General features: G+C 43.5%; 1 protein-coding gene across 4 annotated transcripts in view; it reads left to right on the top strand.

The window, feature by feature from the left end:
- Positions 1-18,835, top strand: part of OCA2 (OCA2 melanosomal transmembrane protein) — a 153,793-nt gene that overhangs the window by 50,779 nt on the left and 84,179 nt on the right. For 2 of the 4 annotated variants that reach the window (XM_083501713.1, XM_083501714.1), the window contains exons 9-13: positions 684-837; positions 14,286-14,357; positions 16,172-16,237; positions 17,481-17,537; positions 18,399-18,523. In XM_083501713.1, coding sequence (XP_083357839.1) covers positions 684-837; positions 14,286-14,357; positions 16,172-16,237; positions 17,481-17,537; positions 18,399-18,523 — 474 coding nt within the window. Of the gene's footprint in view, positions 1-680; positions 838-14,285; positions 14,358-16,171; positions 16,238-17,480; positions 17,538-18,398; positions 18,524-18,835 lie in introns of all 4 variants that reach the window. The other 2 variants (XM_083501711.1, XM_083501712.1) reach the window with 1 other exon arrangement.

Here is an 18,835-nt window from a genome sequence, read left to right as displayed (position 1 = left end):
GCACCTCACAGAGGGACATTGGATTTCACCCATGGGTCTTGCCTTTCACTTTTGCATAATACTACTGCACAGCCATAATATCCCATCCAATCATATGTACAGCAACTTTTCAGAGCAGGCTTCCTCAACCTCGGCCCTCCAGATGTTTTGAGACTACAATTCCCACCATCCCTGACCACTTGTCCTGCTAGCTAGGGATCATGGGAGTTGTAGGTCACAAACATCTGGAGGGCCCAGGTTGAGGAAGCCTGCTTCAGAGGGAATTCAGTCCAGGTAACCAGTTGTAGCAGAACCCTATCTTATGGGACCTTTCCTCCACTGTTCTTCCTCTTGGGAAGATGATTTGCCACTTAGGCACCTTCTTCTATTTCCCTAACCCAATAATAGCAAATGCTTCAGGTAAGAGAAAAAGAAAAGAAATCTATCTTCGTGACTGATGCTTAAAGTGTATGTATGTGTTTGCATTTTCCTTATGACTTCTATCCCACATTTGTGACTTTCAGAAGTTTTGTGTTCTGGACTAAGAGGTGTTTGCATCATTTGTGAAAGTGAACTAAATCAAATTCTTAATATTTTATGATCTCAGTTTAAGTCATGATGTTGCCTGTAATAGCTTCGAGAAAGCTATCTGAAAGTAAAGGGTAAAAAAAAAGTGTTGTTTTTTTTAAAATATCTTTCAGCAGTAAAGAAACATCCATAAGTATTCAAGCTTTTCTCCAGGAATTGGAAACCGTTCCTCTTTCCATGACTCATCAATATCTTCATGCAAATGTAGAGGCTCAAGTCACAATTGCTTCAGTCATTTTAGCAGGTGTTTATGTGCTCATCATATTTGAGGTAAGATTTTTTTTAATATAAAAACACTCCAAATGAGAAATAGGATGAGAAATAGGAATAGAATTGTTTTGAATAGTTAATGCATTTCAGAAATACCAAGAAGAAAAGTCGCCTGTCAGTTCATTGCTACTAAGCACATCTACTGCGTTATATCGGGCTCAGTCAATTTTCATCGTAGCTCCAATTCAATTCCAGTAACCATTCAGTTTTTAAATCCGCCATTTCTATGGGATTTGAAACTTGAATGTAATATCAGGTTTCAATTCCATGACAAATTATGCTCAACTTAAAAAGCATCGATTGAGTCCCACACATCTTTGACAGGAACACAGTGACTAAATAAGAATTTGCTTAAACACCTCTGCCTGCTTATAGTCACGCTGGAATCTGTTTTGGTTTTTAGTTCTGTGGTCTAAACCACTGAGCCTCTTGGGCATGCTGATCAGAAGGTCGGCAGTTCGAATCCCCACGCCGGGGTGAGCTCCTGTTGCTCAGTCCCAGCTCCTGCCAACCTAGCAGTTCAAAAGCATGTCTAAGTGCAAGTAGATAAATAGGTACTGCTCCGGCAGGAAGGTAAATGGTGTTTCTATGTGCTGCTCTGGTTTGCCAGAAGCGGCTTAGTCATGCTGGCCACATGACCTGGTAGCTGTACGCCGGATCTCTTGGCCTATAGAGCGAGATGAGCGCCGCAACCCCAGAGTCATCCACAACTGGACCTAACGGTCAGGGGTCCCTTTACCTTTACCTTTTATGGATCAGAAGGGTGTCAAAGTTGTATTGCAAGTCCGTGAGGAGAGCAAGTGAAGATACCTGCCTCAAGAAACCATGTTGCTTGTGCCTTCCCTCTCTGCTCATAGTATGTCATAATATACTTGATGTAGGGAGCTATGGCTTTCCTCTGGTACCTGCATGAGGCTTGAAGCTGAGGTATCCAGAGCTGAGGTATTCCATTTTGAACACTTCTCCATCAAGGCAGGACAAGTAGATCAGGGATAGACAACATGGTGACCTCCAGAAATTGTGGGACTACACATCCCATCATCCCAACTAGCATGGCCAATGCACAGATACTATTTAATGATTTAAATACTGCTATAACATAAGGAGAAGAAATCGAAGCAGTTCACAGCAGTAATACATAAAGCATGCATAAAAGCCATACAAAAAAAGAGGGTAAAAACAGACACCATTTAACCATTGTGGATTATAGGAATTGTAGTCCCATAACTCAGTTAGCTCAGTTGGTTAGAGTGTGGTGCTGATAACGCCAAGGCCGTGAGTTTGGTTCCCATACGGGCCACCTGCGTATTCCTCCATTGGAGGGGTTTGAACCAGATGACCCTTGGGGTCTCTTCCAGTGCCACAATTCGATGATATAGAGGGCACCATGTTGGCCAGCCCTGCAGTACAGCATAAGCGGGAGGATACTGCAAGGCTTGACTAGGCTTTTAGGAAACTGTGTGAAGATGAAGTATCCATCAGTATCTGGGAAACAACTGTGGGAGAAGGCTTGTTTCTTTGTCTTGCTTGTGGGCTTCTCTTAGGACTGAGGAACCTCTGGCTCTCCCTGTATTGTTGGAATACAACTCCCATCATCGTTGATCATTGGCCATGCTGTCCAAGGCTGATGGGAAGTGGAGTCCAACAACGTCTGGAGGGATGCAGCTTCCCTATCCCTGCTGTGGGTGTTTGAATATCTGCTGTGGAGTATAGGATGCTGGGGCTGCCCTTTTGTTTCATTACCACAATAAGGGTAGATCTTCTGCTAAATGCACCTACGGGCCGAAATGAAATAAATGGGTAGCTGGCCAGAATCTGCCAAAATTGGCCCCCTGAACAGTAGTAAAGCAGGGCCTGGTTTCTTTTTTGGTTTCAAAATTAAAATCTCCTCCTTCAACTCTGTACAGTACAGTGGTACCTCGGGTAACATATGCTTCAGGTTACAGATGTTTCAGGTTACAGACTCTGCTAACCCAGAAATAGTGCCTCGGGTTAAGAACTTTGCTTCAGGATGAGAACAGAAATCGTGCGGCAGTGGTGAAGTGGCGGCAGCGGGAGGCCCCATTAGCTAAAGTGGTGCTTCAGGTTAAGAACAGTTTCAGGTTAAGAACAGACCTCCAGAACGAATTAAGTTCTTAACCCGAGGTACCACTGTATCAAGGAATTCTCCTTTTTGGCTGAAGAGACTTTGGAAAACACAGAATCTGGTCCCTGTACTCTGAGAGGTATTTGGATTACAGGGGCAGCAGGTGATGGAAATGTTAAATTAGTTGATGCTGTTTCACTTATACCTACCTTCCTTCCTACCTACCTACCTACTGCCCCTCTAAGTTTTACATTCCCCCTCCCTGCCCCGGTTGTGTTATTCTTTGTCTGGGCACTTCACAGCTTTTTCAGCAGCCCATCCTCCTGACTCTATAAGTAGATTTTTCTGCTTTCAAGATTTTTCTGCTCTATAATTAGGATGGCAGCCCTGACTCGGGCTGAAAATTCAGAATGCATTTATCCACTGGGTGGCACTGCTTGCTGTTCTTAAATCTTGGATGCTGCTTTCAGATCTCACTGTAAGCTTTAGCCGGGCTTTCTCACACAGAGGCTGTTGTTTTCTGGCAATAATCAGCGAGGTGCCATTTCTTTGTGCTGGGAAGCTGAAAACCAACTTTCAAGAGTGTCCCATTTTTATATTTTCTCCTGCCTTATAAAATATTGAAAAGGGCCACGTTTCAATATGAGCTGTGCTCGTATCAAAACGTGACCCGTCTTGCATCATATTTGCGTTTTCTTGTTCTGATGGAGGCAGCTGTGGAATATTAGGCTGGGTTAATTGAATGCTACTGTACTGCTTCCAGCCTGCCCAAGGCTGCCTAGGGGAAAGGGAGCTGCAAAGTCTTAAAAACGTAACAAGGCGCAAGAATACTCTTCGGCCCATGCACTTGCATGTGCATATGCATATATATCCATGCTTGTGTGGTATTCATTCCCATGCATCCAAACTTTCAGAACTTGTTTATTTGGCAGCATAGGTTTTCTGGGGTAGAAGAATAAACGGTAGTAAAATGAATAGCTGCGGAGGAAATGAGATGATAAAGGACTTAACAATAAAGCTAAAAGGTACATAGGCAAACTGGTTGAATTGAAGAAAGGCAATACATTAAAAAACAGAAAGCAGGCATTTCATGTAAAGCTGAATATAAGAGAGAACAACGTTGCATCTGTTGTAGCTCAGTAGGACACACAGCATTCCAAAGGAACTACTAAAATTGTGTGCCTTGATGATACAGATTAATTAAATACAGATGTTTAGCTTTTTGAAATCCTGCTGTTGTTGTTTTTTGCCAAAGATGCATACTTGGTATGTAGCCATGCTTGATGTATTTTAAAACTTTTTTTGGGGGGGGGAGTGAGGTTGGGGTTGCTTTTTTAAATTTAGGTCCTCTATTTTCATTTATTAGAAGCAGTTTTATTTTGCAATTTCTTTGAATACCCTTCCTTGTAGCTTGGATCTTGGCCAGCTTGTATTTTTCTGTCCACTCTTGCTTACAAGTGCAGCCAGCTGAGTTTTGACCCAGAAGTGTTTCAGTAGCTTAGACTACCCATAGCAGAAAAACACAAAACAAAACAAACAAAACTGAGGTGCCAGTTCGGCTTTATATACTGGCCTGTTTGTCACAAACAGTTGTGCTTTTATTGAAGTGGCTCTGACAGAACAAAGGTTCCCCCCACCACCAAATATGGTAGACCGGAACAATTTGTTTTACCAACCCAACTGCAGCCCACCAGCCAAGGATTTTGGCTCACCAGATGATTGACAATTCAGGGGAGGGCTGCAGCTCAGTGGTAGGGCAGCTGCTTTGCATGCAGAAGGTCCCAGGTTCAACCCCTGACAGTTCCAGATAGAACTGGGAATGTCCCCTGCCTGAAACCCAGGAGAGTCACCGTCAGTGCAGAAGGTATTGATTTGGGTGGACCTGGTCCAATTGACTCAGTATAAGAGTCAGTAAGCTGAGGCTCCAATACATTGGCCACCTCATGAGAAGAGAAGACTCCCTGGAAAAGACCGGGATGTTGGGAAAGATTGAGGGCACAAGGAGAAGGGGACGACAGAGGACAAGATGGTTGGACAGTGTTCTCGAAGCTACCAGCATGAGTTTGACCAAACTGCAGGAGGCAGTGGAAGACAGGAGTGCCTGGCGTGCTCTGGTCCATGGGGCCACGAAGAGTTGGACACGACTAAATGACTAAACAACAACAACGGCACATTCCTCTTTCTCCTCCTCCCCCCCAACCCTAGGCCTTTCATCAGCTGCCACATGTGGGTAGTAGATTGCCTGTTATATAAGCCAGAAATATGGTGATTGACAGTGCTTTTTTCTGGGGGGCGTAAGGGTACACATACCCCAAACATTTGTGAATCTAAGTTTGGCCTCATTGAGGGGCAGTATTTCAATATGAGTAGGAAAATGAAATTACCCCTAAACATTTTTGTAGAAGAAAAGCACTGATGATTAGTAGAATGAGGATTGACAGCCTAGTTCAGGCTTCCTCAATCTTGGCCTTCCAGATGTTTTGAGACTACAATTCCCATCATCCCTGACCACTGGTCCTGCTAGCTAGGGATCATGGGAGTTGTAGGTCAAAAACATCGGAAGGGCCGAGGTTGAGGAAGCCTGGCCTAGTTGGATGGAGCTGCAGCAATAGCCTCCCAGCAGGAGTGTTGCTGAGTTTGGGACTGTGTGAGCACACCAGCAGAGCCAATCTGGCGCTTGTTCAGGGGCACTTGTTCAACCCCCCCACAACCCTTTGTCAGGAGCTCGTCCTACTCTTGAGTAGGACCCTGGCAGAGACACATGCCCGACTGGCATGTTCTCTCCCTCCTGGTCTTTCGTTTGGGAGCTTCAAAAGCTTTCTTTTGCCTGAACATCACAGCGACTGATGCCAACAGACATCGGCACACTTAGGGATCTGCAGAGTCTGTGCAGTTTGCGTAACAGACCTCAGCAACTCAGCATTTTGGCTAATCTATTTTATTTACATATAAACACACATGGAGCACTGCAACATGGCTTCCTCTCTCTCTAGCATCAGACAGCAAAGAGAAAGGACAATAGTCCCACTTCACAGAACACAGTAACATAAACATCCTGTCTCCGTCACTTCCCACTTTGTGGAGTCAAAACATACACCGTCATGTGATAGACAAAAATCCCATGACTGCAATAATGGAGCAGGAATTCTAACATCCTTGCTCCTCCTGGTAAGTGACAGCAGTGCAGCTGCCAGAGTCTGCTGCCCCACTGGATGAGCTTCTCTTGGTGAAGAGAAACTTCATCAGTCAAACTTTGGAGTAAATCCCATGAACCAAGTCTCTCCAGCAGAACTGTTACTGATCACAATCAGGGCTGCCTAGCTGTTTTTTCAGCTGGATGTTGCTCAAATGTTCACCGATGAAATTCTCCTTTAACAGGTTTTGTTTGTGCTCCTGTTGCAAGCAAATGAAACTTTGGGTTCTGAATGTCTGATGATAGCTCTGAATGAGTCTGAAAATCAGTTTTTCCTCAAGATATATTTGGCTAGTGAGACTTGCTTCTCTTCCCCCCCTAAGGTTCGCCTCCTTTGTCCAAAGCAATCTGAAGCTGCAATATTGACTATATCATGAAGTAGTGTTCTTTTTATGTGGAATTTGGTGGGTTGAGCCTGCTTTATGGAGATGAGTTGAACATAATTGTCAGTTCCTCCTTTGAACTAGTGCTTTTACAATCTGTTGTAAATGAAGTAAAGCTCCCTTATGGATTTGGAAGGGTTTTGCATTCTTGCAATTAATCGTTTTCACTATTGCATAGTAACCTCGTAATGTTTTAGATCTGAGATTATGATCACTCTTAAGAGGGATCACCAACCCTATGAGTGACATTTACAGCACTTTCTCAAAACTCAAAATGTGCCCACTGGTCCAAAAAGGTTCACAACCCCTGGGATATAATATGACAGTCCATTGAACAGTGCAATGAGGTGATGAAGATTCTCTGGAAGAATTTTTACCAAGTTGCTTTAGATTGTTGCAGAATATAATCAAAATATGTTCAGTTTGTGGTTTCTGTGTGGCAACTGGTAAACTGGTCATTCACATTATTTGACTGTTGTTGTTGTTGTTGGGGACAGTATCTTTCAGCCTTCAAATGTCAGAGTGAACAGGAATGATTTTTTAATTGCTCCTGAAAGTCAATAATGATGGAGACGGATGTCCCTCATCAGGGAGGGCATTCTACAAATGGGGAACTGCCACTGAAAAGGCCCTCCCATGGGTCAAGGCCAACCAGGGATTTGTAGGACCCATAAATTATTGCTGCAGTTTTAAGCAAGGCTGCTAGGAAGCAGGGACTCAGCTACCTTAGTCAAAAAACAGTGTTTTGAATGTGTTATAAACATGCAACACCAGATGGCGCTGTAGAGCAGAAAACTCCATGCGATTTTACATGGCGCTTCCCCCCTTTTGTTATAACAATTTAATTTCTAGCTGTTTCCCCCCTGTGTGTAGATCCACCCTAAGTCACACTGAATTCATTGGCCACATTATCATTGCTCACAAGTCTCATTTCCTTCAGCGGTATTTCCAAAGCAACATTCACAGGATAGTTCCATAGGCTGGCCAGGACATGTTTCTGCTTCGTATATGTGAGCTATAAGAACTTTGGCTCTTTGGGGCACAAATTGACATTATTAACCTTCACTTTTTGTTCCATTAAACTTCTTTTTAGCACATACATTGCACGCGGAATGTGACAAACCTTTGCCGTCTCTGCATTTTTCTTCAGGCAGAGGTTTGACTGATATTGAGTGTGAGTAACTTGGTATGAATTCTGAGCAGGAATTGAAATTCTCTAGATGGAATACATCTATGGTTCTTTGTTTAAGAATTGCTCAAGTCTTGCTTATTTTTGTCCCCCCCCCCAACAATCAATTGAATGCATTCTTACTTGTTAAAAGGGACCCCGACCATTAGGTCCAGTCGTGACCAACTTTGAGGTTGCGGCGCTCATCTCACTTTATCGGCCGAGGGAGCCGGCGTACAGCTTCCGGGTCATGTGGCCAGCATGACTAAGCCGCTTCTGGCGAACCAGAGCAGTGCACGGAAACACCGTCTACCTTCCCGCCGGAGCGGTACCTATTTATCTACTTGCACTTTGACATGCTTTCAAACTGCTAGGTTGGCAGGAGCAGGGACCGAGCAACGGTAGCTCATTCTGTTGCGGGGATTCGAACCGCGACCTTCTGATTGGCAAGTCTTAGGCTCTGTGGTTTAACCCACAGCGCCACTCGCCTCCATTCTTACTTGTTAGTCAGTCCCAATGGGCTCAATGGGGCTTATTCCCGAGAAAATATGTTTTCTGTGAATTCTGTTAGAAAGATATATTTCTATCAGAGCTTCAGTCATTAGATTTCCTGAATAAATTAAGTTATAAAGAATAAACCTTGAGGGATCAGCTGCTTTTTTCTCTACGGTGAAAGAGCATTGAACAAACAACATAAAATGTATAGAATGTAAGCTGACATTGTTGGTTTAGATATTTCTGTCCTGTTTGCTTAGTCCTCTATAATTTTTTTCCAGTTTTTTTTTAATCATTACACACCTACCAGAGACCAGTTCTGCTTTGGCCTTTTGTAGGCTCATTCTCACAGAAAGGGCTTTATGTGAGTGTATTTGTGAGAGGGGTAATTTTATTTTTTTTAATATACAGCAGTGGTTCTCAAACTTTTTTCCTCTGAGCCACAGTTTCAGAATAAAAATTTGCTTGCACCACACCAGTTTTTTTTATTGATAAGAAATACATTGGAAAAGAAAAAAAAGAAACAACCAGCAATGCTCGTTTATATCACAGAACACAACTACTTTATAATATGATTGTGGAACATCCATAATATGGGTCATGGGACACGGTCACAACACAAGAAAATATATTGTCTGGGCAACTGAATAATACAGTGGTGCCCCGCAAGACGAACGCCTCACAAGACGGAAAACCTGCTAGACGAAAGGGTTTTCCGTTTTGGAGGCGCTTAGCAAAACGAATTTCCCTATGGGATTCCTTCGCAAGACGAAAGCCCATAGGGAAATCTCCGGGACAGCGGGGAAGCGCAGCGCGTCTTCCCCACTGTCCTCGGACCTCCTCCGAAGGCTGGCGGTGGGGCGGAGAGACCTCCTCCCACCGCCAGGCTTAGGAAGGATGCTCCGAAGGCTGGCGGCGGGAGGAGGGCTCTCCGCCCCACCGCCAGGCTTCGGAAGGCTGCTCCGAAGCCTGGCGGCGGGAGGAGGTCTCTCCGCCCCACCGCCAGCCTTCGGAAGTCTCCTCCAAAGCCTGGCGGTGGGGCGGAGAGACCTCCTCCCACCGCCAGGCTTCAGAAGGCTCCTCCGAAGGCTGGCGGTGGGGCGGAGAGACCTTCTCCCTGCGCCAGCCTTTGGATGGCTGTCCTGAAGACTTGCGGTGGGAGGAGGGTTTTCCTTCCCACCGCCAACATTCAGAATGCTGTTCTGAATGTTGGCGGTGGGGAGGAAAAACCCTCCTCCCACCGCAAGCCCCGGGAACAGAGGAGAAGCGGTGCGCCCCTTCCCCTCTGTTCCCGTACCTGTCCTGAAGGCTTGCGGTGGGGAGAAAAGCCCTTCTCCGCACCGCCAGCCTGGCAAGCGGTTTCCATAGGAACGCATTAATTGATTTTCAATGCATTCCTATGGGAAACCGTGCTTCGCAAGACGAAAAACTCGCAAGAAGAAAAAACTTGCGGAACGAATTAATTTCGTCTTGCGAGGCACCACTGTACTAACTGTACTTTGCAGTACAGCACAGCACAGGAGGTTAGGGAGACTCACACTATTATCTAAATGAGTGATAACATTGTCTTTTATGCTGTGTGGTGAATACAGTGCTAAAACATATGGAAATCCACCCCCTTTGTTTTCTGTGGCTGCAGTATTTGTAAAAAGTAACAGAAGAAGTAAACAAAATATGTTTCTGAGTGAGCTCAAGGGGTTCCCAACATTTGCTCAAAATTCAGCCCAAAGTGCCAGCTTGGTAATACTTCAACTCAGCCTTGTAGGTATACTGCAGTGATCTTCAGTTAATATAAATACTGCATAGATGTTATTACTGCCTAGACAATTGTTTTTGTTTGTTTGTGTGGGATCTCAATTTTTTGTTTGAAAAGGGCTCTGTATTTATATGAGTACTGTACATGAAACCCTTGTCAGAGCAAAACAACAGGATCGTCTCAGGTTTTGTTTCTATGACTACTTTCTCAAGAGTACCTCTTTTGTGTTTGGGGTCATCCACTTAGGTTGTTTTATTTATTTATTTATTTCCTGGGACATGTCTTAAGGTACTTTTATATACCATGCTCCACTGCTTGTAATAGAGAAACAAAATGAATAAAACATAGTATGTTATTTATTCATACTCTACCAAAAGAAGCCTAATACGATGTTTATTAGAAAATGTTCTCTATGAATAGGCTTGCCATATTCCCCAAAGTGAAAATCTGGACAAAGTTGTTGAGCTTTTATTTTTTAGGAACATCTCACAAAAAAGTAAGTTTTGGGGCTTTTGGGAGATTTCTTAATTGCCCTATTTGTCATACGTCCAGGTTTTCCGCCTGGACGCCATTTTTCAGCTCGATTCCCAGATGTGTCCGGGAAAACCTGGATGTATGGCAGCCTTATCTATATCTGCCTGAGGCAAAGGACAGCAAGGCAACTAGGCTAGCAGTTGACTTTTACTTCAACTGGCGATTGGACAGAGTGCTCCACCATGACTGAAGAAACCAGTCTAGCTTAGTGGGTCTGGTGGTACACACAGTTCCTTTCTGCTAACATCCTGGTGTTGCTCCCTGCCCCCTAGTATTTGCTGCCTGAAGCTGCTGCACTCTGTTTAACAGTAGGGCTGGCGCTGTTAATTTCCTCATTAAGTACAGTGGTACTTCGGGTTACAGATGCTTCAGGTTACCAGCTAACCCAGAAATAGTACCTTGGGTTAAGAACTTTGCTTCAGGATGAGAACAGAACTCACTCGCCAGTGGCGCGGCGGCAGCGAGATGCCCCATTAGCTATAAGTGGTACCTCAGGTTAAGAACAGTTTCAGGTTAAGAACGGACCTCCAGAACGAATTAAATTCTTAACCCGAGGTACCACTGTAAATGGATATAGGGTAGAAGATTGAAAAAGAGCAAACAGGAGAACTTTCCTTAAATACTAATTGTCAAAAATCCATTGAACCTCTTGCATTACTTTCTCTTTAGTAATGGCAAATGCAATCATAAATGAAGGGGAAATGTTCTTTTTTAAATCGCCTTCTGGATTATCTCATATATCTCAGTGTACTGGTGCTTATGTAGTCAAAATGGAACAATCCATATTCAAGTACACTATATGCCACAATGTGTAACATTTTTTCAGTTTTGTTGCTATCAGCAACTGTTTTGACCCCTTCTGGTGTCCTCTGCCAGATGGCACAGTATAGCATACTTCTTCAACATAGTGCAGACTTAAAGCATAAATTCAGAAATCAGCAATCAACTTCCTTATAGTTGTTAGTCTTTGAATAAAAAACTGAGTGGACTATCAAAAACATATATTTTCTGGATTTGGGCTGGGAAGGCATTCATTGTTTTAAATTATGAGACTATTTTTGGTTTGGTTCTTAAACAGCCCTTTATCACCTGGGACTCCCCAGTGCCACAGCCTTAGCACTATGAATTTTAGAATGAAACATCCCCAACATTGTATGGCATTGTCTAACAAAATCCACTGAAGCTCTTTCTCCAAAGCAGTAGGAAGCTGATTCTCGATATCTGAATTTCTGCTTCAGCCTGTCCTATTTTTTTTAGAAACTATGTAATCCCACACTGTCTAGCAGAAGTCACCAGAAAAGAATAAATTAGCTGCTGATAACAAAACACTGAAAAACTTTACATAGAGGAGACAAAGCAACCACCGCACAGTAGCTTTCAGATATGTGAAATCTTACCTTACTGCAAGTGATTTGTGGCATGTTAAATATCCATTTCAAATTCCTGTTCTGTTCCTCAGAAGGCCTTGTGAGAAGATGTTTCTTCATCTCAGGGAATTTTGCTTGAGGAGAGGTTTAAAAGTAGATCTTTACAGTGTGTTTTTTACAATGAAAGAACGAGCTGTTGATGGTTATCCTAGGTAAAGGTAAAGGGACCCCTGACCATTAGGTCCAGTCGTGGCCAACTCTGAGGTTGCGGCACTCATCTCGCTTTATTGGCTGAGGGAGCCGGCGTACAGCTTCCGGGTCATGTGGCCAGCATGACTAAGCCGCTTCTGGCAAACCAGAGCAGCGCATGGAAACGCCGTTTACCTTCCCACCCGAGTGGTACCTATTTATCTACTTGCACTTTGACGTGCTTTCGAACTGCTAGGTTGGCAGGAGCAGGGACTGAGCAACAGGAGCTTACCCCGTCGCGGGGATTCGAACCGCCAACCTTCTGATCGGCAAGACCTAGGCTCTGTGATTTAACCCACAGTGCCACCCGCGTCCCGATGGTTATCCTAGACAATCCAAATACCAGTGAATTCTGAAATAGCAAAGGAAATGCTGTGGATGACGTAAGATGTCTTACACCATATCTTGATCATTATGTTACTGCCATACTAAGTCAAACCCTTGGTTCATCTAGTTTGTTATTGTGTGTAAGTTTGCTCAGCCTCCCCTGTGAGATGGCAGCTGCAGCACAGCACTGCCCTGCTGCCATTGCCGGGATCCTTGAGCCAGTTCTCAATGCCCAGTGGGAGATGTCCCAACCTCTCCCTCTGGCCATGGACATTTGAATTTGGCCTGCCCGCAAACTGGCCAATCGCAGGAGGGCCTTGAGGCAGGTTTTGGATGGGTACAGCTGACTGGGACTCCTGCTGTGGAGCCTTCACTCAGGTGCATTCCATGGGCTTAAATAAGGACCACCTCCTGGACCTGGCACCACAGTCGTCTTTGGATCTCCCAGCCACCCTCCTTGGCTATATGGCTCACACCACTCACTATTGAGGGTGTTGCCTTTGGTATGACCTTGCTATGGAACTTTCGGTCGCTGTATTTGGGGCCAGGGAGCAATTTGTTCCCCATACTAACTTGAGTTGACAGGGTTCATGAGCCCATGGAGGGAGCTTGTGGTGCACAACAGACTGGTGCTATGCATGCATATACAAGTGCAAAGAGCCGTGGCCATTATGTGTATTGGTGTTTGGGGGGCAGAGATAACCCCTACAATGCTTTTTGTACCCATGCTTGTGTGTGTAATGAGTTTAGGGAGTCTGTGTTGAGTTCAGCTGCTCATTCTTTGATGGGTCTCTAAGATTAAAATGGAATACTGCTGAAATCTGAATTCAGATAAAACGAGCAACAGAAGCTAAACCTTTTATCAAGTTTTCACCCTATTGTGACAGAAACAAAAAAAAGAGTCACAGGGGTTGCTTTATTACTTTGCGTTCAGCCACAGACATTCTAATGAAATTAGCAGTGAATGAGCTTTTGTGGAATGATGCTTTCATCAGAAAATAAATCTAAGTAATATTTTAAGTATTGCTAACTCATTTGAAGGTGATTCGGTGATAACTGTAAATTCTTTCAATTATATTAAACCTTTTGCAATTGCATTTCGTTTAATGAAATTACCCACTTGATGGCTAAAGAAGAAGAAGAAGATTGTTTGTAGAACCAATCTTGTGGACATCCTTAATCAAGTTGGCATGGAGGCCTTAAACATTTATTGAGATATTCCATCTTGCCACTTCCCTCTTAAATATTTGCAAACAGGCGGCAAAGTAATGAAAACTGAATGAAATGCTTTATCTTGGTTTCCACAGGGGGAACATCTATGTAAAAGTGATGCAATTGTTGCAATTACAACACTCCAGCCACGAGAATGTGGTTGTGAGAGAGGAAATTGTGTCTCCCCACAATTCAAGGTTTTGTCAAAAGTAGGAGGATTTGACATTCTTCCAATGTGGGGACAAAACGTGCATGTCCTTGTAGATCAAAGGATGAAACCCTGAAGCACGGCACAACTAAATTAAGCTTCCTCTCTCACAACTTCGTTTGAACTCAATTGGTTACTAGTTAGTAAATTAAATTGTAAACATGAATCCTAAGCTACTAAATAGGTGATTCAGGATCCTCAGGGTGGGGCTGCATGTTGAAGTGGGTGTAGCCAAAGCATTAAAACAGGTGTGGCCAAAGTTTAAAAGCAGGCAGTAGAACCCTTCCAGATGGACTTATGGACCAGTCACTTCTGATGTTGGCGTGCCAGTATTTGCCTTGAAGATGTCTCTAAGCAGTGTGTTCAAAGGACCAAGAAGGGAAGATGTCACTAGATCTTTACATCATACGGCATAAGACTTAAAAGGACAACAACTGGACTAATAGGGTTGGTCCCTCTTGTTGTTGCAGATTGTTCACAGGACATTAGCGGCGATGCTGGGCTCCCTGGCTGCCTTAGCTGCCCTTGCTGTGATCGGTGATGTAAGTAGCAAAATCTCATATGTTCCTTTCACAAACTCCCAATTCCTAAATCCACTTACAACCTTGCCACGATCAGCAGCCGTCTTTGGAGGGAAGAAAACATTTCAGTGAAAGTGTCTGTAGTCATCCACACTATTTAGCATAGGCACAAAACGGCTTGTGTTGTGTGTTTGCATGTGTGAATCAGGACAGGGACCCTGAGAGTTCTTTGCAGGTGTAAGAACTACACACACACACACACACACACACACACACACACTTATATAGTTCTTAAGTGTGCCATCTATATATATATGATTGCCTCATATAGATGACACACTTAAGACGGCTTCCTAAAGTCAATCTTCATTTGATGTACTATGCATAATGATGGGACATAGGAGGAAAGCATCTGAGATGTGCTGGCCACAAGCTGTTAAGGTCTTGATAGCCATGTGACAGTGGATAACTAATTTAGATTTCTTTAAAATGGGATTAGACAAATTCATTGTCAGGAGCTGGAGTCAGGCGCAGGTCAGCAATAAAATAATAAAACATCGGATGGCAGTGAAGTTAACTCTTTATTTAAAGAAACAAAACAGCTCATCCCTAATGGTCACAGCAACCTTTCCCAGTAGGTCTTGCCCCAATGAGGCAGCTACAAGGACTGAAGGCCCTCACTTTCCCACTGCTCTCTAAGGTTTTCCCCCTGGTTAATTCCCCAGCAGCCTAAGGCTTCATCATCTTGTCTCACGTTGCTCCACCCTCTTCATTTCTCTCTGTGTTCTGTGAGACTGGCGGGGGCAGGGGGGCGGGGAGATGGTTGCAGCAGGACAGGGAGACCCCTAGGATTCTTCAGCAGCCTGCCTCATCTCTGTCTCCTGAACCTCCTCCTCTCCTGCCTTTGAGTCTGGACTGCCCTCTGCCACAGCCTCTTCCTGCTCACTAAATCCTGTTGCCTCTTCCGTTTCTGACACCTCCTCCCCCATGTCTGCTCCCTCTTTTTCCTCTGACCCTTCACTGCTGCCCAACCACCAATCCCCTGGCTTTGAGCCTTCTTCCCCAAGGGATCCCCAGCTGGTGCCTCCCACCATTCTTCTGCATCCACCATGGCATTCATGGTGGATGAGGCTATCAATGCTCATAATAGCTCTATAATACTTCCAGGCAGCATGCCTCAGAATTCCTGTTACTGGGTAACAAAACTGGAAGTCCACAACCTTCTGTCGGGTCACTGTAGGAAAGAGGATGCTACACTAGAAAAGCCTTTGGTCTGATCCAGCAGGAGTGCTCTTATGTTCTTAACAATACCCTTTTGGTTGTGATTTTCTTCTTCCTCTTCACTGTCTGTTCAGTTCTTTAAATTATTATAAACATTCTTAGCACAGCACAGCGGACAAATCCTTGCCAAATCAACATTGTTTTTAAGAAAAACTGTTCAGTTTTGTCTCTTGGTTCTTAAACTTGAAAGTTGTTTCTCCCTGAACTCCGTTTGAACTGTCCACAGAAAAAATCTGCACGATATTATCTTGTCAGCAAAACAGCAACTAAAGGAGCCCAGTATTTCAGTTTTCATTTATGTCTATAAAGGCGCAGTAAGGTGTAGAAAAACAAAAATAATAAGACAATCGAAAATGCTTAATGTAGGCACCTTGTAAATGAGCCCTTCAGGTTGTCTGCGTTTTACAGTGCCAACGGAGAAATTCTTGCAAAAAGACTAATTTCCATCAAAGTGCATTTTAATAGGTTTTTTTTTAAAGAGTTTGCGTTTGCAGAGCTAATCGCTAGGTAGGAGATCTATGGGATTAAATGATAATTGCACTCTCTAATTGCAGAAGCCGAGCCTGGTCAAAGTAGTGGCATGGATTGATTATGAAACTCTGGCGCTTTTGTTCGGAATGGTAATTAAAAACTTCTATATATACACCTTATGCCTTAAGTGTTCTGGAATTGTATCAAACTTAATTGTTGCTAAACGTTAAAAAAATATGCTACATTTGAGAGCAGCTACAGTCATATTAGTTCCCTTTGAAGCTTTTCCAGTGTAGGAATTTGGAAATTTAATGCCTCTTAATGTGACTGGAAGCTTCTGGGCAAATTTAGGGTTGGCAGATTTTGAAATCATTTTGGTATCCTCCATTGGCTTTTGTGGTAGGAGAAATAATTTCATAATGCAGGGGAGCATGCATTCCAACAGATATGACGTCAAATTTTTGCTTTGTTAATACTGACCAGGGCTTTTTCCCCAGCCAGAACTCACCGATACTGAGTTCTGGCATCTCTTTGGTGTGTGTTCCAGCACCTCTGTAACGTGGCAGCATGTTGGCACATCAGCACATCGCTGGGGGCTGTGCGACAGAAGCTGCGGGTGGCATGGTACTCTGTGTTGCGTGACAGGTGGCCGATGCTGCGGGTGGTATTGCAGAAGGCAGCATAAGGCTCCCCCCTTTAAAAAAAAGCTCAACAAGTTCTAGCACCTCTTTTTCTAGGAAAAAAAGCTCTGGTACTGATTATCAAGTGACAAGCAATAAATAGATCCTTAAAAAATTGGGAAGCAGTTTGCACTGAATCTCTGATCATTTTTGATCTAGTAAAGATCAAGTTTTGGGGGCCCTCCAGATGTTTTTTTTTATAAAAAAAATATTGTGCATCCATGATTACTTGTGCACTTGCAAAATATTTGGACTGGATATACTGCTTCATTTCCGACGAGTGCATGTCCTGTAATTTCCTGGTTACATTCTGTAGCTTTTTATACCACAAACATCATGGTTTATTTTTATTTTTGTTGCATGGTAGTTCCAGAGTTCAAGTAATGCAGTGACACTGGGGAAGCATATCAGAACAACTACTAAAATGGAAAAATGTGTGGATGGTCCAGTATAAATTGACCTGCGCTATTATTGCATCTGTGGCACGCTGCAGGATACACCCATAAAAAGGCCTCAGTGTGGAGGGTGCCCTGGTGAATCCCTCTATTCCAAATGAAAACCTGTGCATTCCCTTTTAAGTTTAGTAAGGGAAAATATGTGTGCAAATTTGAACAGAAGGATTCTCCAAAAATGGGTGCATTAAAGCATTCTTTATTGATAAAAATTAACTGTATAAACAGTAAAATATTTTCTTTTCCTTTAACCTCCATAGATGCTTTTAGTTGCCATCTTTTCTGAAACTGGGTTTTTTGATTATTGCGCAGTAAAGGTAGGTCTGTTCCTCCCTTCTTTTTAGTGGAAAGCATTTATATACTATTTAGCACTAGAATTTAATAATACTTTGCCATCTGTGCCATACAGACCCCCCCCCCAAAGCATGCTTGAGTCCATTTGACTGTCTCCCTTCGCCTCTCAGGTCAGTTACTTATTTCTAGCCTATTCGTGCTTTGATCATTACTGGCAGACCTTGCAAAAAAAGCAGCAACATTCATCCTGTAATTTTCTAAAGGTTTTAGCAGATGGGTGACGCTTTTGGCAAAATTATCTTAGAAGTGATGGGTAAGGGCTGTAGGCACAGTGCTCAACTCTCTTAAACCCTGTTTAAATTAATGGTACTTAAATGTCATTAGTATCAATAAGGCAAAGAGGACCACTTCTCACATTAAGTAGTGGCAAATGGTGAATGCCTGCCGCAGCATGTACCATCAGTTTCAGCGAACGTGCATTGCTATAATATAAAATGGACTCCATGGGAGGAAGCGCGGAATATGCATTTGATTTTTAAGAAATGACAATAAAACACACCTTTGCAGCATTTTACATGTACTCATAAATTTTAATGTCAGGCACAATTCGCTTTGGCTTCATTGTATCTTAGGGAATGTATGACAACACTGGCTTTTGTCTTCTGAAATACTTAGATTCGTAAGGTTCTCTCCCCCCCCTTTCCCGTTTTGAAAAACTGGCAAAAATCACTTTACCCAGTTACCACAGCTTAATAAACACTGTACCTCTTGGTATGAGGTGATGCTGAACGACAGCTCCACATCTAGTTGCTTAGCAAGAACTGTGATGTTGTCCATCGTGCTAATCAATTCCATCATATTTCCTCTGTGTCTGTTTTTATTAGGCTTACAGACTCTCTCGAGGCAAAGTGTGGGCCATGATTATCATTCTCTGTCTTATTGCTGCGATTCTCTCTGCCTTCTTGGACAACGTTACTACAATGCTCCTCTTTACCCCAGTCACCATAAGGTAGTTCTTCAAAAAACAAGCAAGCAAGCAAACAAATGCCGGTAAACAAAACCTCATAAAGGTGGAATGGGCAGGAGATTCAAACCATTTTGAGTGTCCTAATATGCCGTCTGAACACAGGCAGGTGGGAGGTCACCCTGACAATGTGTTCACTCAGGTCACCTCAAACAAGTCCCCCTCCCCCATATAGTCAGCTCCAATGTGGGCTGTTTTCCTACAGTCCCAAGAGGCTGGGATTGTGTTTGCCTTTACTGGAGGAAGGAAGGAGGAAGATAGACCTAACAGGCAGCCTGTGGGTCACCAGGATTTTTG

This window comes from Podarcis liolepis, assembly GCF_965112155.1.
Source record: "Podarcis liolepis genome assembly, chromosome: 4".
NCBI lineage: Eukaryota > Metazoa > Chordata > Lepidosauria > Squamata > Lacertidae > Podarcis > Podarcis liolepis.
This window is presented reverse-complemented; position numbering and strand designations above follow the sequence as displayed.